The sequence below is a fragment of the Mus caroli genome, chromosome 2 (genome assembly GCF_900094665.2).
Source record: "Mus caroli chromosome 2, CAROLI_EIJ_v1.1, whole genome shotgun sequence".
NCBI lineage: Eukaryota > Metazoa > Chordata > Mammalia > Rodentia > Muridae > Mus > Mus caroli.
The window spans coordinates 40174571-40200826 of record NC_034571.1 but is presented as its reverse complement, the minus strand read 5'-3'; the positions used below and the strand labels follow the sequence as shown (position 1 = coordinate 40200826).

The 26256-nt window shown below is 39.6% G+C and overlaps 1 protein-coding gene across 14 annotated transcripts in view; it reads left to right on the top strand.

Moving 5' to 3' along the window:
* The window catches only part of Gtdc1 (glycosyltransferase like domain containing 1), a 365277-nt gene that overhangs the window by 318841 nt on the left and 20180 nt on the right, over window positions 1-26256 (top strand). For all 14 annotated transcript variants that reach the window (XM_029469968.1, XM_029469955.1, XM_029469956.1 and 11 more), the window contains one exon: window positions 17739-17848. In XM_029469968.1, the coding sequence (XP_029325828.1) occupies window positions 17739-17848 (110 nt within the window). The remainder of the gene's footprint in view (window positions 1-17738; window positions 17849-26256) is intronic.

Sequence of the window (26256 nt, the reverse complement as noted above, 5' to 3'; positions counted from 1 at the left end):
GGCTTTGCCAGTGCCTGGCAAATACAGAAGTGGATACTCACCGTCTTCTATGGGATGGAACACAGGACCCCCAGTATAGGAGCTAGAGAAAGTACCCAAGAGCTGAAGGGGTCTGCAACCCTATAGGTGGAACAACAATATGAACTAACCAGTACCCCCAGAGCTCATGTCTCTAGCTGCAGATGTATCGGAAGATGGCCTAGTTGGCCATCACTGGGATGAGAGGCCCCTTGGTCTAGCAAACTTTATATGCCTCAGTACAGGAGAATGCCAGGGCCAAGAAGTGGGAGTGGGTGGGTAGGGGAGCAGGGCAGGGGGAGTGTATAGGGGACTTTTGGGATAGTGTTTGAAATGTAAATGAAGAAAATATCTAATAAAAAAATGTGGGGAAAAAAAAGAATTCAGGTGACAGCAGATGCTGGCGAGGGTGTGGAGAAAGAGGAACACTTCTCTATTGCTGGTGGGATTGCAAGCTTGTACAACCACTCTGGAAATCAGTCTGGCGGTTCCTCAGAAAATTGGACATAGTACTACCTGAGGACCCAGCTATACCTCTCGTGGACCTATACTCAAAAGATGCTCCAACATGTAACAAGGACACATGCTCCACTGTGTTTGTAGCTGCCTTATTTATAATAGCCAGAAGCTGGAAAGAACCCAAATGTCATTCAAAAAGTAATGGATACAGAAAATGTGATTATACTTCTAATACCCTTCTACATGTGTTTCTTTTTTACTACCTGCCCCAGAGAACTCCAAGAGTATCTCAATACAAAATATGTGAAACGCCAAGAGGAAAAGCTACTACTTTTCCCAGGAAAAGTTAGTCAAGACTTCCTAGAGGATATGAGCAGCCTTGAAGAAAGGATGCCCGTATGATTCCTAGCTCCTGAGTCATTCACGTTGCAAGAAATAGCAGAGAACTGATCTGAATGTGAATCTGTGTTCAAACTGCAAAGGTTTTGTTTCCCTTTATGATGCAAGATGTAAGTTTATGAAATCTCCCCATCCACCAGGGCAAGCCAACTGGTATTGTCATTGTGCTGGTCTTATTACGTTGGTCATATTGTTGTGATTTCTTGAGTATAGCCATCCTATCACATAGAGAAGTCACTACTTAGTAGCAGATGCCCTGGTCCTCTGACCCTAATAGTCTTTCTACCATTCTACTGCAATGTTCCCTACCCCTTAAGGAGTGTAGGAGTTGTATTGTAGATGTGTAGACTAAGCCTGGGTCAGTTGGTGTTTACATTTTGATTAGTTGTGAATTTATGATTGGTCTCCATCTGCTGCAAAAAGTAGCTTCTTTGATGAAGAGGGAAAGCTACGCTTATCTGTAAATACCAGGATAAGTATTGAAAATTCAGTTGCAGAACATAGGAGCTTAAGAAAGTGGCAGTAGTAGGTTTTCTTCTAGAGTCTTACAGTGTTGGACTAAATTTATAGTACTTAGCATGAATTCCCTCCTGTAGAGCAATCCTAACGTCCAATTAGATGGCTGTTGGTTACTCTGAGGATGGAAGTGCCACCATGACATCTTTAGGAATACCTTGCCGTTCTGGTTGCTAATAAGGTTTGTAGGCTTCACATCTGGGTAGAACTGTTGATTACTTTTCTCCCTTGGCTACTTGCATGGCATCTTCCCATACTATAAAAGCTAGTCTTTAGGAAGAAGGCTTCTAGACCACCTTTTCAAGTCCAAAGTATACGGTATCTTCACCAATAGGATCTTACCTTCAAGTTCTAGGAAGCGACCAGGGGCAACAGCAACAGTCTATACTGTTCTGAGAGTCTCTAGGCCTCCATGACCAACATCTGGAAGAAAGACTTCCTACGCTTGGTGCTAGGCATTTTGTTAGTCTGCGGTTCTTAGGAGCTTTATCACCCCAAATGGGATGGCTTCATTCTCTATATATACACATACATACATACTTACATACTTACATACACTTGCAGCATTTTTAAGGAAGGATAAAATGTTTCCAACATCTTTAGTGTTATTCATCCTTCCCTATTTACAATGCCCAGGTATCTTTCCCCACTTGTCCTTTTACCTATATTCTACTTATCCCCATGTCTAGGACTCCTTCTCCTCCCAAGATCCCTTTCTCCATTCCCCTTGGAGAGGCATGGGCTCTCATTCTCACCTGTACTCACGTGATCTCATCTCTAAGCAGCCTCGTCAGCTCTTGTGTAGTTTCCCAGGCTTATATCTTCCCATGCATGGTGTTTGTACATTGTTTTCAGTTCTGCTTACTGTCTTGGATAGCTCCGAAGAAGAAAAGGGAAGACATGACGATCTACTCCCTAAGCTTGACTTACAGATATTATAGAGATTGGTAAGGTGTCACAGAGCCATGGGGAGGCTTGAGAGTGTCTGAATAGTACCCAGAAAGGAATCAGACAGTTAAGTGAAATTTGGTGTTTGGGTTAGTTGTCAATTACTGATGTGAAGGTGACTGGGCTAATAGTGGCATGAATGCCTGCACTTGTGCTACCATTTGACAGGATTACCATACAGTCTCGAGAAGAACATTTAGGTGTGAACTCATGCCTTATACACAAGCACAAGTTTTACTTTATTTGCATTTTCATATTGAAAATCACATTTTGAGTTATTTTCATAAGAGTTATGACTCTTAGTTTCAGACAGAGCAGGCTGGTACTTTAGATGGATGTTTTCAGTTCTTCTTCCATGTTTTATTATGTTTCCATGTTTTATTATAAGTAGCATTACATATACATAGTATTAATAATCGATTAAAAATATAGCAAACAAGATTTCTCCAGTATGATGATTAGTAAACTTAACTACAAGATCTTTAACTTTCCAGTTTCTAACTAACGGCTGACAAGAAGGTGATGAAGATAGTAGTGCTGATAAAAGCAGTAGACAGTCCTTATTAAATGTGTTTACTGTTTACCAGGCACACTGAAGTCTCCCTTTACACATCATCTCCCTGATTGCCCTCAGGAAGCTTTGGACTGAGTATTTTAGACATATTGTTGCAGAGAAGAAAATTAAGTTTCAGCTTGTCCTGGAATGCTGCTACTCAGTATCAGAACTAAGACTTTAAATGGCTTTCTTCTGGGCTGCAAACTTTAAATCTGATGAAAATGTGCATTTAAGATAATTGGGGACTGGGAAGATGGCTCAGTGGGTAAGAATGCTTGTTTTGTAAGCGTGAAGAGCTCAATACCCACATAAAAAGTTAGGTATACCTGCACATGACTATAACCCCAGCATTTTGGTACAAAGCCAGGTACACCCTGGGTGCTCACAGACCAGTGTCCCTAACTGGAATGGTGACCTTGCAGTTCAGTAAACAACCTTGTCTCAAGGCCATGAGGCAGAGAGTAATAGAGGAGGACACAGAGTTCCTCCTCTGCGCTTGGCAAGCATGGCCATGGGTATGCACACCCACACTCTGCTGCATGTGCAGTACACTCGCACATAAAATTAGATTAAAAATGAATGATAATCATCCATGAATTTATGATTGATTAGTTCTTAATAGCTTCTTCTTTTCTTTGGGGGGGGATTTAAGTATATCTCTAAAGTAATTTTTTAGTGGTCTGTCATGAAGCTCACCATCTTTCTTTTTTACCTACAGAAGTCAGTGCTAAGTGCAGGAGGCCATCTCTTTCTGTGAGACCTCCATCAACCAAGAAACAAAGCCGTGTCTTTATACCTGGAAAATGGTAAAGGCAATGTCGAGCTCTAGCATTTTGTCCCAATTGGAGGGACTTTTTTTTTACTCTTTTTTTTTTTTTTTTGATATTTTCTTTATTTACATTTCAAATGTCCCCTTTCCAGGCCTCTCCCCCAAGACACCCCCTATTCCATCCCCCCTCCACCTGCTTCTATGAGGATTTTCCCCCACTCACCCACTCCTACCTTCCCGCCCGGGCATTCCCTTACACAGGGGCATCAAGCCTTCACAGGACCAAGGGCCTCTCCTCCCATTTATGTCAGACAAGGCCATCCTCTGCTATGTATGCAGCTGGAGCCATGGTTCCCTCCATGTGGACTCTTTAATCAGTGGTTTAGTCCTTGGGAGCTCTGGGAGGTCTGGTTGGTTGATATTGTTCTTCCTAACGGAGTGCAAACCCCTTCAGCTACTTCAGTCCTTTTTCTAACTCCTCCATTGGGGACTCCATGCTCAGTCCAATGGTTGGCTGAAAGCATCCACCTCTGTATTATTTAGAACCCTGTCCATTTCTGTTTGAACATTTTTAGACTGGGTTTTCTCCTGAAATTAAGAATCTTCGCCAAATAACTGAAGACCTTGTTTTTGCAATCATTATAAAATGTTCTCAGGTGAATATGAAAATTTGTTATTAAAAGGTGAAATCAGTTTGTCACAAGGCATGTAATAATTCCAAACCAAGTTTAATTGTGTATTTAAAACAAAACAAAACAAAAAAGCAAAACCATGACCCTTCCTGTTGTTTGGTAGACTAGTTTTTCCAAACTATTAAATATGTACACGGGTAGTACCATCAGCCAGGGTGTAGCCATCACTCATCTGTTCATTTGAAACTCTATTTGAAGTGCCTAACATATATATGTTATATACGTTATATATGTGGGGATTTCAAACCATTACAGGAGCACTGCATACAGACAAGTAGCGGGCAGTATAAAAGGACACATTCATGAAATCATCTGTAGTAAATCCTTGTTAGTGCAGGAATAAGAACGAGAGGGAATTTCTCTGGATAAATACAAGAAACAATAAAGTCAAAGTCGGTAGCTGAAGCAGTGGACAAGGATGATGAAGACAACAAAAATGTCTATTCCAGATGTGAGAACTGCATGCAAGATATCATAGCGTGAAATGAGGAAAGAGAGTAGAGGGAATGGGAGCCAAAGAAACACATGAATACTTGATGGGCCAACTTGATTTCAACTTAGTAGAATTTAGCCCATAGCCATTTTAGAAAAGAAAAACAAGGTGTGCCATGTTGAAGAGAATGATGTAATGTAGCCATATTTTAGAAGCAGCTTGGAAGAGAAAGTCTCTGAAACTCTGTGTCCTTAGGTACAGAGGTAAACATTTACTATACATTTGGAGATGAGCAAGCAGGCTTTAAGTTTCCTATAAAAGAAAAGATAGCCTAATTATTAATAAACTGATCAGTAAGATTGGTTGTCAATTTTCTTATGGCCTAGAAAATATTGAGTAAGTGATGACTTGCTGATTCTAGAGTCAAGATTGATCATTAGTGCAGTGTGATGGGTTTTAAGGGGTCTGTGCATACGCGTGTGTGTGTGTGTGTGTGTGTTTGTTTGTTTTTAAGGATTCTAACTGTGCTTGGGAAAGCCAAATGTAGATTGTACAGAGAATCTGGCTCTAGAAGCACTAAAACACTTACTCTAGGTAGAGAGGGGTATAAAGATTAGACTTACAGAGAATCAATCTAGACTTGGAATCAATTCACTCTACTGTCTTTCTCGAAAATGTGCAAACTACTGTGCTAGACAGTGAATGATAATATAATGGTAGCATTGCCATGACCCCTACTCTTAAGGAACTCACAACGTAGGAGATATAACCTTACAAGAAAGTAAGTCCCAGAGGTAGACAAGTATGGTACAAGAGTGTCCCAGGTGAAGAGCCCTGCAGCTGCACATTTGTAGAGTAGTAGAAAATGCATAATTTGAGAAAAGTGAACTTTGAGAACTATAATAAATAGGTATTACTTTCATTATTACTTGGAACATTTAAAAACTAGAAGCAATTTAATGTCATATATTAGAGTTATCTAATGAAAAGTTAAAATATTATATAATGACTTTTAAATATGATACGCTTTATGTGTTAGTGTAGACAGACAGTAAAATGCAATGTGCAGAATAATGGACATTAATCTTATAACATGAGAAGGGTAGATATTAAATACCTTTATGCAAGCATGTTTGAGTATGCACAGGAAGGGGTCTGAGCTAACTCACTGAACAGCTGCTGGTATTAGCAAGTCCAGTACAGAGGGACCAGGAAAGGGAGGCATGTATCTCTGAATTATTTCTGTTTTGTTACAATGAATATGCACTTTTCTTTTATTGAAAATTTAATTATAGATGTTCATGCAGATATAAAAATAATAGAATCTTATTCTGTTGGCTCACATATCTTATCCTCTCATCTTACCCTCTAAGACTTTAAATTCATGTGTATTGTTTAGTCTGTTTTCTTCCTGTTGATGCTGGTTAAATTCAGTCAATCCCTTGATCACTAATTCAAGCTCCTATGGAATGGAACTCTCTCACTATTAAGACCATACAGTAAGCTTTTAGGTTGGTTGTTTGTTCCTGTCATTGTATGTTTTCAGCACCATCTTCTCTGTTGAGAATCACTTAGATAGTTACTATGTATACTGTAAGCCAGGAAGCCAGGGTAAAACAGGAAATCATATTATTTCTATTCAAGAATTATTCTCAAAGACAGTGAAAGAATTTCCTAGATTAGATGCTGGCAGAAATGTCTAACTGGAAGGGACAGACACTGTGGTGTTAGCTCTTTGTATTACTGTCAGCCAGCTGCAAACATATTCCCTGCATGCAACTAAGAGCAAAATAATGTGTAAATCCCAAAGAAAAATCTAACTGATTGGTCACTACATTTGAGGAAACATGACAAGACTTAGGAACTGGGAAGACAAAAATTTGATTGTATAGAGCTTTCCAGATCTAAGGAAGTAGCCATACTTGTGGTATTGAGATGGAACAGCACGGGACAACGACTGGTGAAATAATACCCTCCAGGCGGAAGGCTGATACAGTTATTGAGACTTGTGGCCGACCAGTTTGTTGTGGGATGTTTGTCCTTGAGCTTCCTGACCATATTGTAGAGAAAGAGCTAACTTGCGAGTCAAACAGCTATACAAAAAGTACTTATGTGACACACAGAAAATAAAAGAAAGTCTGGGAGTGGTCAAGATTCTAGCTGCAGGGACTTCTCAGGGAAATCATTAGAGACCTAAGGGGGATATTGAGGATAGTTCAGTGAGATGGAAGGAGCAGGAAGATGTAACACAAACAAGGATGCTAGACTTTAGTGACAACACAGAATTTGGATGTCCTTTAAGTTGGCAAAGGTATCTGATAGAACAACACATAGTAAGCTAGAGAGACCTGGAGACTAGGAAGCACTCTCATCCAGGAAAAGGGCTCAGAGAAACCCAGGTCAAGAGAGGTATGCAGCTGCCACTGGGAGAAAAGCTGACCTGTGAAGAGTCACTTAGGAATAGTACTTTGTGGAAAGACAGGACCTCATTGTGACTGAAAAGATAAACAAGAGTGTCAATATGCAAATAACATGAAACTCTGATATCTGTGAATTCAAATTTTATTTTTAATTTAATTTTCCAGTAGCATATTTCAGTATGTTAATAGATGTCTCATGTAGCCCAGGACTCTCTCGTCCATTTACTAGTCACAAATCAGAGCACTACTCATGTACACTGTTGTATAAGCAGCTTTGTGGGCCTTCCCCTGACATTCACTGAGATCGTGCATTGTACAGCTTGCCTCAGAAGTCGCTCAAGGCCAACACTGACAAAACAAAATGATGATTGATTCACCAGATGTAATTGTCATCTCAGATATAGTTGGCTAACTGTTGAATAAGCTCACACTTTCTAGCTTTCTAAACTCTAGCTGATTCAACTCAACTTTAAAACTCCTCTCCAAGCTGACTGATTCAGTGTGGCTTCTCTTAGCTACTCACTGGATCACTCTGCTTGACCTCTATCTGTAACAGTTTGTTCTATTATTCTGGCTTCTTCTTATTCTCTGGCTTCAACTGCCTCTGCACTCAACCAACTGCACTGCCCCGGACTCAGCTTCACTGAACGAAACTCAACTGCATTACCTGAACTCAATTGAAGCGCATTCTCCCTGTGCTGCTCTTAAGTTGCCTCTCTTTCCTGTCAGTTCTCATGGGAGTTGGACATAGGCTATCTCTGATTCATGCTGTCAAACCTGCCTCTTTGTCTTCCCCTCAATTAGGCATTGTTTGGAATTAAAGTTGAATACTAAAGGAGTGTATTCCAGTCAGAGAGATTAAAGGTATGTGGCATGTCTTTATTCCAGCTGGATCACACAGACATAGTAGGTCTTTGGAAGTGATCACTTGCAGAACAGCCACACTTCTGTATTAAAATTTCATTACACATATCTATTAATATTACTTGGAGATATATTAAGGCTGTGTATCTGTCTATCTCTGTCTTCCCCCCCAGGGCGGTTTATTGGATATTTTTATTAGATATTTTCTTTATTTACATTTCAAATGTTATCCCCTTTTCTGGTTTCCCTTCAAAAAACCCCATATCCCCTTCCCCTTCCCCCTGCTCTCCAACCCACCCACTCCAGCTTCCTGATCCTGGCATTCCCTTACATTGGCGCATTGAGCCTTTACAGGACCAAGGGCTGCTCCTCCCATTGATGACCTATTAGGCCATCCTCTGCTACATATGCAGCTAGAGACATGAGTCCCACCATGTGTACTCTTTGGTTGATGGTTTATTCCCTGGGAGCTCTGGAGGTACTGGTTGGTTCATATTGTTATTCCTCCTATGGGGCTGCAAACCCCTTCAGTTCCTTGGGTACTTTCTCTAGTTCCTTCATTGGGGACCCTATGCTCAGTCCAATGGTTGACTGAGACCATCCATCTCTAGTTCTCAGGCACTGGCAAAGCCTCTCAAGAAACAGCTATATCAGGCACCTGTCAGCAAGCATTTGTTGGCATCCACAATAGTGTCTGGGTTTGGTGACTTTGTATGGAATGGATCCCTAGGTAGGGCAGTCTCTGAATGGTCTTTGTTTCACACTTCATTTCTGTATCTCCTTCCATGGTTATTTTGTTGCCCCATCTAAGAAGGACCAAAGTACCCAAACTTCGGTCTTCCTTCTTCTTGAGCTTCATGTGGTCTGTGAATTTTATCTTGGGTATTCTGAGCTTTGAGGCTAATATCTACTTATCAGTGAGTGCATACCATGTGTGTTCTTTTGTGATTGGGTTACCTCACTCAGGAAGATATTCCTAGTTCCATCCATTTGCCTAAGAATTTCATAATTTCATTGTTTTAAATAGCAGAGTAGTTCTCCATTGTATAAATGTACATTTTCTGTATCCATTCCTCTGTTGAGGGACATGTGCAATCTTTCCAGCTTCTGGCTATTATAAATAAGGCTGCTATGAACGTAGTAGAGCGTGTGTCCTTATTACATGTTGGAGCATCTTCTGGGTATATGCTCAGGAGTGGTGTTACTGGGTCCTCAGGGAGTACTATTTCTGAGGAACTGCCAGAATAATTTCCAGAGTGTTTGTACCAGCTTGCAATCCCACCAGCAATGAAGGAGTGTTCCTCTTTCTCCACATCGTCATCAGCATCTGCTGGCACCTGAGTTTTTTAATCTTAGCCATTCTGACTGGTGTGAGGTGGAATCACAGGGTTCTTTTGATTTGCATTTCCCTGATGACTAAGGATGTTGAACATTTCTTTAAGTTATTCTCAGACATTCAGTATTCCTCAGTTGAGAATTCTTTGTTTATCTCTGTATCCCATTTTTTAATATAGAGTTATTTGTTTCTCTGGAGTCTAAGTTCTTGAATTCTTTATATATATTGGATATTAGCCCTCTATCAGATATAGGGTTAGTAAAGATCTTTCCCCAATCTGTTGGTTGCCATTTTGTCCTATTGACAGTGTCCTTTGCCTTACAGAAGCTTTGCAATTTTATGAGGTCCCATTTGTCAATTCTTGTTCTTAGAGCATGAGCCATTGGTGTTCTGTTCAGAAATTTTTCCCCTGTGCCCATGTGCTCAAGTCTCTTCCCCACTTTCTCTTCTATTAGTTTTAGTATATCTGGTTTTATGTGGATGTCCTTGATCCACTTGAACTTGAGCTTTGTACAAGCAGATAAGAAGGGATTGATCTGCCTTCTTCTCCATGCTAACCGCCAGTTGAACCAGCACCATTTGTTGAAAATGCTGTCTTTTTTCCACTGGATGGTTTTAGCTCCTTTGTCAAAGATCAAGTGACCATAGGTGTGTGGGTTCATTTCTGTGTCTTCAATTCTATTCCATTGATATACCTGTCTGTCACTGTACCAATACCATGCAGTTTTTAATCACAATTGCTCTGTAGTACAGCTTGAGGTCAGGGATGGTGATTCCCCAGAAGTTCTTTTATTGTTGAGAATAGTTCTTTGTGTTCTACCCCTTAACACCCTAGTCCTGCTTTTTTCCCAGACATTAACCTGGACTCTCAGCTCTGTAATGTTTTAGCCATTATCCCTTTGCCAGAGCTGACACAGATTATAACACAAAGTGCTATAATCATGTTGTATATATGCTTCTGCCTGCTATAGGACTTGGCATTACAGGGGATTTGGCTTTTGAACAACCAAGAGATCTCTACTATAAAGGTTGGCAGCATTTCTCCCTGGTCCATAACTCTTTGAAGCAATGAACATGAAACAACTTAGCATCTTGAATGCCTTCTGGGTACAAAGTGGAGAAGAGATAAATTGATTAAAATTCTAAAAATACTTAGTATCAAAGGGCAATGTATTAATAAGTGTTGTCAAGGGTGTTTAGACAGACTAGTGCTGAACACTGTCAGTAGGGATGCAAGTTAGATTACAGAAATGATGTATAGGCTATCAGCTCTAAAACATACATACAAGTAGCATTATATACTGAGCAGGTTGTACTTACGTATTTATGAGTATACTTGTAACAACTACTAATGGAAAAAGAGGCAATGAATTTTCAAGAGAGCAAAGAAAGGTATTTGGGAAGCTTCAGAAGAAGGAAAGGGAAAGGGAAGATGTTATAATTATATTCTCAAGCAATAAAAGAAATAATATAAAAGAAAACAATGCCAGGCATGGTAACATACTGTACTCCCTGCCCATGTGAGACTAAAACAAGGCAATCAGGATTCTGAGGCCAGCCTAGAGCAAACAGTTCAAGGCCAGCTATGCTGTGACAAGACCCTATCTTAAAACAGAACAGCCAAATAAATCAAGAACTCACTCAATCTATTTGCCATACTACTAGTTGACTTTTAAAGGGAAAAAAAAGCAAACAAACAAACAAACAAAAACCAGTATGTCAGAGGCAACTGTTTCCCTTTCTTTATTACAACACTATCCATAGCTGTCAGTATGTGGAATTGGCCTATGTCTGTCTACTAACACATAAATGTATGAGGAAAATGAAGTATGTGTATACAGTAGAATACTTACTTCTTCAGCCAGAAAAAGAATGAAATTCTGTCATTTATATAACATGGCTGAAACTAGAGATCATTCTGTTAAGTGAAGTAAAGCAGGAACCAAAGAATGAGTCTGTCTTCTGTGCAGTATCAAAACTTGATCGAGGAAACTGACCGAGATAGTAGCCAACAGAAGCTGGGTTTGTTCTGGCTTTGCGAGAGACCTGCTGGCCCTCAGTGACAAAGCCACTTCTCTCTACACTGCCATTCACTCTCTGAAAGCAAAATGTATTATGACTAGCCTCCAATTACCAATGTGGAAGGGCCTTAAAAAATAAAAGGGGGGAGAGTATTAAAAAAAACAGCTATTACTAGAAGGTCTACATAGTAAAAGACAGATGAAGTGGGGGTCAGAGAGGGGAGGGAAGGAGGAAAGAGAGAAACTGAGATTGCCAAAGCAAGAAGGAACAAAAGAAATGAAATGAAGAAATTGGTCAGTAGTGAAGATCTCTGGCTAAATCATCCTTAAGCAACAGCTGCATATACAGAAGGGAAGGCACACTGCTTGTTGACATCGGGCAGAGCAAGTAAAAAGTACCTGTCTTACAAAGCCTATCAGACCAGTCAGCAGGGACAGCCAGCTTAGGAGGCAAATAGAAGCCTGTGTTTGAATAAGAAGCACATCACTGCATTTGAAGTGTGAAATGTTTTGAGGTTTCAGTTAGTTGGTTAATTAGTTGTTTTGTTGGCTGATTGATTTTTAATGGAGACATTGTCTTGTTTTGTTGGAATAGGATCTCAGTATTTAGCCCAGGCCTTCCTCAAACATGAGATTCTCCTGCCTTAGCCTCCCAAGTGCTAAAATTACAGGCTCATGTCCTGTGAGGTTGAGTCTGTAATGAAATAGAGATAGGTTAAGAAAGCCCCAGGAAGGTAAAGATGTTTGAAACTGTCTCATTGGAGAATTGATTATGTATTGCTTGTCCACACTGATTGCCTTCTCCAATGAGTTTGTGCCCCCAAAGTAGCAGAAGCTAAGGAATGCCTGTTGCTTAATGATCTGGCAACTGTGGGCTGAAGGTAGCAGCTTTCTTCCTCCTCTCAGTTTATGCAAGAAGAAAGAGTCGCAGAGTCAAAGATGAAGAAGAGAAAAGGTATGACCAAAGACGGTGTGTAAATTCTGATGTAAGTTTTCTATGTGATCCCTGATGCTGGCACGGCCATGTTTGATGGTTACTTGGTTGGGAAGCTTAAGTAAGATTATGATCACGTGCTTAGTAGGAATGCGGAGCATTTATCAAGCAGCTGACTTTGTGTCACAGATGATGCTCTGATTGAGTTAAACTAGATTATGCTACAGTAAGGAACACTTCACTACTCCCTTAGTGTGCATAACTTAGACACAAAAACCTCATCTTACCTTTGTATGCCGAACCTAATTATCTTATCACACAGTCTCTGCAAAGTTTCCTAAGCTCTCTAGAAGTGCTGTCAGATGTTTATCTGAAGTTGACATGTGTCCGTCAGCTTGTAGTCCACTGACTAGAACTGGTCTTCACCCACTGCAAGGGAGTAAACAAGGAATCTGTTTTCGCAGAAAGAGATCTAGAGATCAACAAACACAAATAATGTCCCCCATTGCTCAGCTCAGCACTTGGTACACAGTGAGCAAAGCCGGCATCATCTGCTCTCCCCACAGAGCTCTGGATGCAGAGGAGTATATGCTCCTGAGAAGAGCCAGTTTCCCCCAAGCCCGGCAGGAGCTAGATCAAGGAGACTGCTCAATATATACACACAGTTATGTGGGAAAATCGGAAATGGTAACAGTATAAGTGACAAGTATGGAGAACTTAGAAATCTTCAATAAATATTTACTGAATGAGTGCTAAGTGAGGAATAAGAAGAAATTTAGCTCTCAGGAACGAGACGGGAAAGGCAACAGAGAGAGAGACAGATATAGGAAGAAAAAACACATGGAAACATTTTATGCTTTTCAAATGTTCTGAATAATATTTGGGAATAAAAGCTGTTCTTGCCATATCTTTTGCTTCCAGGAAGCCTGAAATGTTTCCCTGCTGGTCTCTGCTGCCATAGTGAGGGTGTGGAAGGATGAATTCCCCAACAGAATGGTTTGTCCTTACCTAGACGGTAGGGTGGCTATGACTGAGAACCCTGGGCCCTGGCACAGTGACTGAAATGCCTTGTTTGTTAAAGGAAGCTTGCTTGACTGGCATTCGTCAAACTTAGAGGCCCATGGGGAAAAATGAAATCAAACAGCTAGCTGCCAAAAATGTTCAAGTTAAGTAGAAAGCCCATGATCACAGAATTGTGGTAGAATATTAGGAAACATCTTTAAAACATTCAAAATCATTTACACAAACAAAGACTATTAAAAAACAAAATAGCAACCAAGCCAAAACAAACCTGACAGTTTAGAGAGAAACCTTGTTTCAGTTACAGGCACTCCGATCTATTTGTCCTCACTGGCACGTCACAAAATTTGTGCTTCTCTGTGACTCCTTTTACTCAAAAGTACTAACTATTGATTCCTTAATACTGATTTTTTTTCCATGTCCAGAATCATACATATGCAACATTACTTTTTGTGACTGCTAAAATTGTATCATATGTATCAAAATATATTTAATTGTCACCATCTTACATTGCTACAAAGTTGTAATGCTGTTGTAAGTACATCATAGCAGAGTGTCTGTGTGTCTCTTTAGGCTGACTTTCATAAACTACAGTTATTGAAGCAAAAGTGGTGCACACATTAAGGCTTCTTATGACCAATAGCAAATTGCCCTCTAAAGACTTTCACATTTCCCACCAAGAACAAGTGAACACAAATGTGAGGTGGAGACTTTGGTTTCTTGCTAAAAGTGTGCTTCATCCTGATACCTGATGTGCCATCATTAAACCCATCACTGTCCATGAAATCCTTTCTGTTGCAACCTCATGTAGGAGAATATCATATTTAGGTTTCTTCGAAACCATTTTAGGACTAGTATGTTCTGCTAAATGGGTTCACTAATATCATCCACTGCATGTCCCAGTGGAGGTCTACAGCTCATCCCTTGCATGACAGAGTAGTAGGCTCTTCTGTGCCATCATTGCTCACACCTTGTCATAGGATATGATCAGTGTATGTGAAACTCTTTAAAAGTTCAATGTCATGCAATTTCCCATCTCACCAAAAAGAAAATTATTAAAAAAGAAATTCAGGTAAATTGATTGTCTTGAGTTTCTATTATTACAGTGACCGTGACCAAATACCATAACCGAAAAGCAGTTTGTGGAGGAGTGGGTTTATTTGGCTTACACTACAGTGTTATTGTTCATCATCAAAGGAAGTCAGGATAGGAATGCAAACAGGGCAAGAGCTGGTGCAGAAGCATGGAGGCGTGCTGCTTATTGGCTTGCTCCCCGTGGTTTTCTCCACCTGCTTTCTCAGAGAAAGGAGTTAGCACTACCCACAATGAGCTGACCCTCCTCCATTAATCACCAATTAAGAAAATGCATTTCGAAGGGAAGTGGTGGTGCACACCTTTAATCCCAGCACTTGGGAGGCAGAGGCAGGCAAATTTCTTGAGTTCAAGGCCAGTCTGGTCTACAGAGTGAGTTCCAGGACAGCCAGGGCTACACAGAGAAACTCTGTCTCGAAGAAAAAAAGAAAGAAAGAAAATGCCTTTTAGGCTGGCCTATATCTTGATCTTATATAATCTCCCTCCTTTCAGATGATTTTAGCTGGTATCAAATTGACAGGAAACTATCCAGCATACTAATTATTTTAAGCTTTGAGCAACATAAATCCAATTGTTGAGACTATAGCAATAGTGTATATGTCTTTGAATGTATACATAAAATACTGTAAAGCACATATGTTAAAGAATGCTTTAAAAAGTGTTGCTCTTCCCTACCCTCATATTTCAGAAAGCAATTTTGTTGCAGCTCACCTTTCCTACACTCTTGACACCAGAGTAGTGCCTGCATGCAAACAACTGGCCTGCCTCTACCACCTGTTGTCTGGCAATCTGTCTAAAAGGACTGCAGAACAAGACAAGCTGCCCCATGGCATCACTAGACAGCTCTTCCCCAGCTAAGGAACCCTGCTTGCTGCTTGTGATCTCTAGTAATCACTTAATCATTTGGGTGTGTGTGTGTGTGTGTGTGTGTGTGTGTGTGTGCCTGTGGTGGTGGAGGGGTTGGTTTTTTTGGGTTTTGGGGGTGGGGTTTTTTGGGGGGTTATCTGTTTTCAAAAGCACTCAGTACTTAGAATTTTCACGCCATACTTCCCAAAATAATTCCATCTCAGTGTTTAATTCCAGTGAGTCTAGTTTTACTGATACCATCAAGTGTAGAAATGCTAAAAACATCCAAAATCCTCATTGGCTGAAAGCTAATAGGCTGTTTCCAAAAACAAACAGTTTCCCCTATGTTCTATAAGAACTTGAGTATAACATTTCCCTATTTATGAGGGGTAACTTTAGACAAGTAAAATACTTCATGGTCAGCTGTATATTGCGACTTAAACAAAATGAAAGGGGAATCAATCCAATATTTTTTGTGTTCTTATGCATATCACTATTGAATATTAAAGCTTTTTGGCTACCTAGGAAAAATATCTAAAGTATATGGTAAGTTGTAGTGCATTTACTTTGTTAGAAGCAATAAAATTAAACATTCCTAAATCCTGCTGCTTTAAAAACATAGGAATCTTTTAGGAACTATGCTCTTTACCCAGTTAAGTCTCATCCCACTTAAACACTACGTCTGTTTTTATGTTACCATGCACATACCACACATACATACACACACACACACACACACACACACACACACGTGCCAATATTTAGAATACATGATATACCCGGGATCCATATCCACTTTTCTAGAACTCCAAATTGAGAATTTAGATCTAAGTAGATAGATTTCCCTCCAGTGTTGCTCTCTTAAAACTATATTATGCTCCATTGTTTCCATCCCTTTCATCTAAGTATCTCCAAGAGAATCAGACTAGAAAAACATCTTACAGATAAGGTGGCAGTTATTTGATTGATATGGTTGAAGACAACATACTGTATATTCGTTCCTCTCAAGCTGTTTGGAGTCTTTGTTCTTGCCCACAGCAGTAGTATATATGAAAACTACCCAAACACTTCCCCCATGGTACATGTGCATAACACATCATCTTAGAAAGCAATGAGCATTTTGCCTTTGCATCCTTTATTATTTGAAGTAAATCAAGCTGAGAGGCAGAGCACTTGAAACAAATTGTTTGCGAACTCTAATTTTATAAAATCTTAGAGTTTCATAAGATTATAAATGCTGTTTTAAAATGTTAATTAGAAGATGCGTTTGTTTCGATTCATGATACTGAAAATATTGACTGAATTGTGAATTAACACATTAAGGGGTACAGATGTCATTTTTCATGAGGCTCCCTGAATGATGTAATTTTCATATTTCATATAGCAGTTTAATAATTTTACAGATTTATTTTATATAATTAGTAAATGAGAAATTCAGTTACTGGTATATAACTATTTTCTGTAATGAAAAATGAAATTTCTGAATTATAAATAAGCAAATATTTTAAAGACAGCTGGTCTACATCTGTCTGAATAAGATAATTTAAAACAGTGTAATTAAATGCAAGAAATACTGAAATATTCACACCTTATAATGTTAAAAATTGTATTCCATGTAAATAGGATTTGTTGAAGGATACTTTTCTTTAATTCTAGTGTCTTTTAACCTCTCATTCTGTCATTAGAAAATACTGACAAACTGAACAAGCCAAAAACATTTGATTTTTTTTCCATGACCGGGCTAAATGAAAGTATTTTTTTTTCTTCTGATTCTTTTACATGTTGACTAGTGTTCACTCTAAGTCAATAATTAGTATACATAGATTCAGACCTATCCATCCCTTTTATTGCGATATAATTCTTCACTGAGTTATTGAAAATGAGAGATTACTGCAAGAAGCTCTAGTCTCCTTTGTAAATTGTGTGTTCCTGGTCAGCATAATGCTGTTGGGTGCCCATGGGAGAAAGGCAGACTGTGCTCCCTACATCCTCGTGATGAGGAGAGAGCAATCCTTACAAGATTGTTTTCTTTTCGCTTAAAAAAAATAAATCTGTGCTAAGTGGAAATTTAACTATTTGGATGAAAAAATACTATATGGGTTTTTTTTTAATATGTATACCTGGCACACTTATTTAATTCATACAAGAATTGGCAAATTTCACATTTATATATATAATACATAAAGAAGACAGATTTCTCCTCCAATAAGATCCTTAAGATATCTTAGAACTATGTTTGATACTTAGAGTATGTCTAGAGATGTTATAGTTCAGAGAGGTAAGAAAAGCCTCTGAATTCAGGGGCTTCCTGCACCAGCAAAAGACCCTGATGGGAACTGGCATCATGTGAACAAAACATTTTTTCTTACCATGTACCCCAAGGTAATATTAAGTGTATTTTCTGTTTATTTACAGGGAGCATGACAAAGATCCAGAGACGTTTTTAAAGATATTAATGAATCTAAAGGAGTTAAAGTTCAACTTCCATGTCTCTGTCCTCGGAGAAACTTTTACAGACAGACCAGGTACCTATTTTGAATTTTCTAATGTGTATGTATTTGTTTGGTTTGTTTCTATATAAAGACATGAGCACTCCAACTTAGAATTAATTTCTTCTTTGTTAGAATAGTCAAGCTGAGCTCTGTTAACCAAGATTATATGACAGCATTAAACTCAGATTCAATTACAAAAATACCTAAGTAAGCACTCTTTGATTTAAGTTGAGAATAGTCATCTCTTTTATCAAATGTAGTTTATACAATTCTGTAAACAAAATATATTGCTGTGGGCATCTTCACACTTACAGAAAGTGGAAGTTTATAATTGGATGTACGACCTCTCACCTGGGGTCACTGGTTTGCATCCTGCTCATGCTGTTAGTGGACCAAATACATTACCATGTGTGAGGGACCCTGCATAAAGCATGTGGGCATCTAATTTAAGGTGTGGTTGGGCCTCAGCCCATGTCAGTGTGCTCATTGGTCTGTGCCTCTATATTGAGCTAAAGAGAAGTTAATGTGGAAGCTGCAAACAGCAGACCCTCTCATTTTTTACACTACACTGGGCCTGTCCGGGGTCATTTCCTTTACCTTGGACCCTAGCCTGCCGTGTTGGGCTCAGTAAAATGACAAGCATTCATATTTGCTTGTTGGTGGATGGGTGGGTGGGTAGTTGATTGGTTTGAACAGCCAGCAACAACAAAGGTTCAAACATAGTCTGGTTGAGCAGTTTCTTGCTATAGTGTGGTATGTCACTGAAAGGCTGCCTGCACTGCACTCTCCTTTAGACCATGCTTCCTGAGTATGGCTAAGAGCCAAGAACTGCAGCCAGCCTGTCCTCAGTGGCCTCATCTCGTGGCGTGCCTTCTGGCTTCTGCAGTGTATACAGCAGACCTTTCTCTGGTCCTCTTAGGTAGCAAGCTTCTGTGGACCTCGTCTGCCTGTTGCCCTCTGTCTGCTTCTCTCAGTCTTGGCTCTGAAGCATTTTCATGAAGCTGGCCCATGTTCTCCTAGCACACTGTTTCTCTTCATGGTGTTTCATAGTATTTTTCACCAGTCACTGCTTGCACATAATTAGTAGACTTTAGAATGTAAGTTACATAAAGCTAGAGACTGTCCCTGTCTTGGTAATTTCTTTCACTGGAAACACTGGCCAATGGAGTGCTGGAGGTCAGTAAACACTTACTAAATAAGTAAGCAAAGGTATACGCGCTCCCTCCCAACCAGGAACTTAAAGTTGTGTTAAGGCGAGAGATTCATGTGTAAATACAGCAAATAGAGAAGGGACCAAACTGATACAGTTATGTATGAGCAATGACACATGGAGCTTAGAGGGTCAACAGTGGATTAGTATTTTAAGAGCTAACACTATTCTAGTAGCCAGACATAAAAAGATTTATTAAATTGTTCCAAGACAGGAAAAGCACACCCAAGCAACCATTCTAGAAACTGTACTTAAAGGAGGAAGCAACTTGCAATAAGAAGTGCTGGGAACTGCTCTGAGGGGTTCTGCATGCAGACCCTGCTAAGTTCACACTGCCTTACACAGACAGGGCAGTGTCAAGGCACAGAGAATGTTGATCACCAAAGTAAATGAGGTATAATGAGGCAGAATCAGTATGAAAGTCTCTGTTGGTGAAACCAGAGTGATTCTGCAGCAGTGGCAGAGAGATTAGTGGAGGGACTATGTGAGAGAGGGAAGCAGAGAAGAATTTGATGACTTAGATTGTACAGAAGGAAGGAACAAAACTTTGCCAACTTTCATAGTTGGAAAGTTTAGTTTGTGTGTACCACCGTCTATGCATATGGATGGACTGACAGAAGGTAGAGGAAATGCCTAAGGGGTTTCTAAGCCAGCATCACTACAGGGTACATTTAGTCACCTCTGTGATGCAGGTGACATTTTTACTTACTTACTTAGCATATTTTGTATACCTTAGGATCTCTACTATTCATATCCAACACATTGATGAAGCACTGTAGAATATTGACATGTGGAACAGTTGTGGGGCCAAGTATTTAGCATTCAGTAAAATCATATACTAACTTACTGTTCACTTGGGCTTTTCATGAACACACCCTTACTGAGCTGTGTAAGAGAATACAGATGGACAAGACTGTCTCTCCCTACCGGGCAGCTGGGATGTAGTGCAGAGTACTGGGGAACCTAAAAGAAAGAATATCATGTTTTCTGTGTACATGTTCCTTTCCTTCTCCTCCCACCTTGGCCTGCTCTATGTCTCAGACACTGGCCCATGAGTCATTTCCAATGGGAATCAGCACTTCATGGCCACCATGCCTCAGCTTGCATATGAGGGAATCAGAAATACTAAAGGAGTGAATATTGCTTCCGTTGGCTTTCCAGGTTGTAGCTTTTGACGGTTGCAGCCTTTATTCCACAAGCTTCCTAACAAGCCATTCGCTGTAACTCTTGTCCTTCTTGCCATTCCCCTGGTTTCTTTAACAAACACTTGTGTGGTGGCTACTACATCCCAGTCTTTTCTCATCCATATAACATTCAGTGCATTAGAAAGCCAAGAAAGACAGAGTTTATATGCTAGAGGAACATTAGGTAGTTTTTCTCCAACTTGATTTTGTACCAGTTGGGTCCTGAACACTTGTAATCCCGGTACTCAGATGGTTAAAGGAAGAGGATCTCAAATTCTTAATCATCCTGGACTACACAGGGAGACCATACATATCTCCAAATTCCCACCACCTTTTTCTGTCCACAACACACAGAAGAAAGGAACAATGCTGAACACACTTGTGCCAACAAAACACTATTATTAATACTAAATTTCTCTTGATAATTTTAAGACTATAGTATGATTTTGTGTGGTTTCACTACTGTTGGTTATTTTCAAGCAGAAAATCATTTTATAAAAATCATTTTCTTGGGAAGTGTCACCAAATTAAGAAGGTTCATTATGTTTCATAGCCCTGTGACTCATAATTTGTTATGTTCTTTTTTGTTTTTGTTTTGTCTTGACAAAAGAGGGAAAAGCATGAATGTAGTTGGTGACTTATGCAGTCCTCCTTATGTACACTGGGCAAGGGTAGGCACGGGAATGGCCAGGCCAGGAGAAGAGCATTTCTACAATTGTGAACACACCTGTTTTAAGTACCTCCTTTGTATTAGGCACTTCAAGTCATACAGGATGATTGAACATGGTTTGCTGCTTTATTGATCACTTCCTGGAGCACTACTTTCACTGCTAGACTGAACATTTCCTGATCATCCAGCACGTGCCAGGCACTGGTCTTTGCCCTTCCTCCATTGCTTGACTTAGTCTTCACAATAAACCATGCAAATCAGGCAGCATTCAATTGGCTATTTATGAAAAAAGTAAGATCACAGAGAAGTTATATTGTAAAAATCTAATACACAAACTTTGTGCAGTCTCCAAGGCCAGTGTTGTGTTCTCTGTGGAAATCCAAGGACATCTCTCCATTTATAGGGGTGAAAAAAAAAAAACAACAGGAGGTATGATTGTAGAAAATCCTGACCACTTCTGTGAATCAGTTCCATGGTCTTTGACAATCCTTTTGCAAATAGTTAAGAAAAATAACTAAATAACTTTTCACCCCTTAGATATTAAGGTGTCCTCATTACAAAAATTGTCAAAACAAATATGAAGTAGGAAAAAATATCCCACAAAAGAGGCAGGAAGAGCAGTGGAATAGAATTGAAGACTGAGAAATGAACCCCGTACACCTATGGTCTTTGACAAAGGAGCTAAAACCATCCAGTGGAAAAAAAAGACTGCATTTTCAACAAATGGTGCTGGTTCAACTGGCAGTCAGTATGTAAAAGAATGCAAGTTAATCCATTCTTATCTCCTTGTACAAAGCTCAAATCCAAGTGGATCAAGGACCTCCACATAAAACCAGATACACAGAAACTAATAGAAGAGAAAGTGGGGAAGAACCTTGAACACATGGGCAAAGGGGGAAAATTCCTGAACAGAACACTGATGGCTCATGCTCTAAGATCAAGAATCAACAAATGGGACCTCATAAAATTGCAAAGCTTCTTGAAGGCAAAGAACACTGTCAATAGGACAAAACCAACAGATTGGGAAAAGATCTTTACCAACCCTATATCTGATAGAGGGCTAATATCCAATATGTACAAAGAATTCAAGAAGTTAGACTCCAGACAATCAACTAACCCTATTACAAATGGGGTACAGAGCTAAACAAAGAATTCTCAAGTGAGGAAATTCCAATGATCAAGAAGCACCTAAAAATATGTTCAACATCCTTAATCATCAGGAAAATGCAAATCAAACAACTGATTCCCTGAGATTCCACCTCACACCAGTCAGAATGGCTAAGATCAGAAACTCAGGTGACAGCAGATGCTGGTGAAGATGTGGAGAAAGAGGAACACTCCTCCATTGTTGGTGGGATTGCAAGCTAGTACAAACACTCTGGAAATCAGTTAGTTCCTAAGAAAATTGGACATAGTACTACCTGAGGATCCAGAAATACCACTCCTGGGCATATACCCAGAAAATGCTCCAACATGTAATAAGGACACGTGCTCCACTATGTTCATAGCAGCCTTACTTATAATAGCCAGAAACTGGAAAGAACCCAGATGTCCCTCAACAGAGGAATGGATACAGAAAAGGTGGTGCAGTTATACAATGGAGTACTACTCAGCTATTAAAAACAATGAATTTATTAAATTCTTAGGCAAATGGATGGATCTGGAGGATATCATCCAGAGTGAGGTAACCCAGGAAGAACAACAATATCAACCAACAAGACACACACCCCCAGAGCTCCCAGGGACTAAACCATCAACCAAGGAGTACACATGGAGGGACCCATGACTCCAGCCCCATATGTAGCAAAGGATGGCCTTGTTGAGCATCAATGGGAGGAGCAGCCCTTGGTCCTATGAAGGCTCAATGCCCCAGTGTAGGGGAATGCCAGGGTGGAGAGGTGGGAGTAGGTGGGTGGGTGAGGTAACACCCTCATGAAACAGGGGAAGGGGAGATAGGATAGGGACTTCAGGGGGGCTGGTAAAGGGGATATCATTTGAAATGTAAATAAAGAAAATATCCAATTAAAAAATACTCAAAAATTATCCCATGTAGCATTTGGCATCAATGTTCTCTATGTACTACTCAAATGAAGGAGTAGGTCTGTCAGTCCAAGACAGTACAGTTTCAGTATCTTATCAGGCTTATCGAAATGTACTTTGAAACAAAATCGTAAAGAATTAAGGGATGAAAAAAGATGTCTTTTCAGTATACAATAACACCAAGTAGAACAAATTCTAAGTGATTTTGTATTATGTTTTTTGTTTCAACAGAAGTGACCTTGATTTAATGTAAGTTTTAACGTTCTTCTCAACTCTCAGCTCTTAAATTTGAATAACCTAGGCTACACTAAGGAACATAAAACCTTAAAATGCAGTGGCTTAAAACACAAAACGGATATCTTGTTCAAACCATATATTTATGCAGATGAGTGTAGTGCACTGCTCATGTCATTCAGTGAGGACCCTGGCTGATAAAAAGACAGTAACTGCCATCCTAAGCACTACCAGTCACTTGAAGAATTATAAAACTCACTCTCCATGTGTAAAACTAACTTTTCTTTGCCTGATGTAATTGTTGTCATCGATACTTACAGCTGAATAAGCTCACCTTTTCTAGCTCTTTCTGAACTATGGATGGCTGGTTCAACTCATCTGTTCTGGCTGAAACCCCTCTCGAAGCTGACTGACTCCATCTGGCTTCTCTGGGCTTCTCACTGAATTGCTCTGCTTGGCCTCAGAGTAACTCTGGCAATTTGTTCTAATCTCCTGTCTCCCTTTTATTCTCTGGTTTCAACAGCCTCATGAGCTGCATAAACTCACTAACTCAACTGCCACAACTGCCAAGGAAACTCTACTGTACTGACACTGCAATGATTGTCTCCCAACTGGCTCACCCTCTCTCCCTGTGCTGCTCTTATAGCTTCTCTTTCCTGTTCTGTTCTGGTTGGGCATATCTTATCTCTGATTCGTTCTGTCAAATCTTTCTCTCATTCACTTTATCTATCCCTCAGGTACATGTCACTTTCAAACATGGCTGCCTCTTTCTACAAACTAATTTTACCTTAATGTTGTGTTTTAAGGGCATGTCTGCATTCCAGCTCAATCACACAGACGTAGATCTTTGGATGTGATCCCTTATCAGAGCAGCCATGTTGCTGGATTAAAATTCCTTTACACCTGTGTCACCAAGGAACTGCACTGGCTTATAAATAGCACAGGCTCTACTCCATTCGTTGGCCAAAATGTCAAGGCACTGCCCAATCATAAGGAAAACCAGCCCTGCTCTCTATCAAAAGCCACGAAACAGAAATAATTTTATAAACTGCATGGTGGTTCACCAGAACTCATTAATTTATACTATGATCTGTAGCTCTTCAGAGAGAAAGCCATGCCTCTCTACGTCTCTATCCCCATCTGGATAAGTCTAGCCTAGTTAATAAAGAGATTACAAATGTGTGGGCATTGACTGCAGCATTCTGGTTGGGAGCAACCTGATGGTGTCTGAAAATACATCTGGTAATTCATATCCTCTAAGAGGGAGCCTCTATGAAGTAGAAGTGGTCTAAGAAATAGGGTAAATTCTAGGTGTTTTGGCATTTTACAAAGCCTATAGAGACTATCAACCTGAAATGATTTCCCTCCTCCCCTGGGGACATCTGGCAATGTGCACACATTTTGTTGTCATAACTGTTGGGCAGGAATGAGCTCCTGCCAAATAGGACACTAGTTATTCTGCCAAACATACTACAAAACACAGCTCAACCCAACAACATAAGCATATCCAACCTAATAAAATATCAGCAGCACCAAGGTTGAGAAGGTATGATTACAGAAATTTAAATCATCAAAATAGATTAGAATTGGATTCTGTAGTTTTCCAGATGAACATGAGCTAACTCAACTGTGCAATAAAAAGGACATGGGAAAGGAAAAACAATAAAACCACCTACTCTATTTCAATGAATTTTTATGAAGATTTCCATAGGAGCAGGTAATTGGAGGGAAAGTACTAAAGTGCTATGCAAATTTTATTATAAGAGTCGGGGACTTCTCTTAGGAGTTTGTATATAGAATGAGTTTCTGAAATACTTTTTGGATACAAAGAACACATTGAGTGTGCTGTATCTCAAATGTTCATTCTTATTCAGACAATTAAAAGGTCATTTTGCTCTATGAACCATCTGCATCTAGTTTTGTGTATAAAAGGAACTAAGAAGCCTAGGAACTCTTCAATGCACATGTTTGAGTGTTAGCCAGTTCTCATGACAAGGTCACATTGTTAGCCCTTGAGATGATATTTTTTTTTAATTTTAGTAAATGTTTTAAATATCAAGTCAATGGAATGTGTTTGTATACTTCATAATTTCCCACAAATGGTAATTCTAAACAAAATATTCTTTTGTGTAAGCAGCCAAGACCTTATGTAAGAGTCTTCTCCCGTATTACAGATATGGTACTCTTGCTTCAAAGGAGTTTAGCTGAGACATTCAGGCAGCCAAAAAGGTCTGAGGAAAGCTGAAAATCTGAAACATGGTTTTAGCAGGCAGAGCCATTCTGGTTCCCCTGTTATTTAGGTCAGGAGTGTTGTGTGGAAAGCTGCTGAGTAGCATCTGGCCTGGTAGTGGTGACTCCTGTGAGCTTGTCATGGTCCTGGTTCTTAGCTCCGGAGTCAAATGCTTGATACTCATGGGGCAGTTTCCTCCTCTTCCACCTCCTCTTTCCCTCAGCCTCCAGCTATTGTCTCATCTTCACAGTATGACTATTCCAAAGAGCCAGGACCAGGAAGGTTCGAGATACACAAATAAACCACATTAATGTAAAGTTTTACATTTTTCTGCAAATGAAGTCCAATACAATAATCTATTAATTGATTAGTATTGAATCATAAGATCATGTAGTATGAAGTAAATTTTATTAGTAAGACAAGACTGAATGAAGTCCACTGAGTCAAGAACATACCATGTCTTAAGCCAGTCCTCTTTCTGAGTATGTTTTTAGTCACTGTTTCTTCCCTTTACATGAAGTTGTTTACCAGCTGCCTCTGATCTTCATTAATGTATTGTAACTATTCAAATGAAGAAAATCCCCTCTAGGATCTCATAGTCTGATTTGAAAGGGGGGTAAAAAAGTTTATATGTTTACATTTTCTCATAGTATGCCTTTTTTTTATAACTTTTCATAATTTGGTGTATATTGTACTCTTAATATATTGAAATCCCAAGGTATAGTGGAGGAAATGACTTATTAACTCCATTAGATAAACGGGTGTAAATGAAAATCTCTAGCCAACATCAAAGTAAATGGTGAGAAGCTTGAAGCAATCCCTCTAAAATCAGGGACTAGACAAGGCTGTCCACTTTCTCCATACCTATTCAAC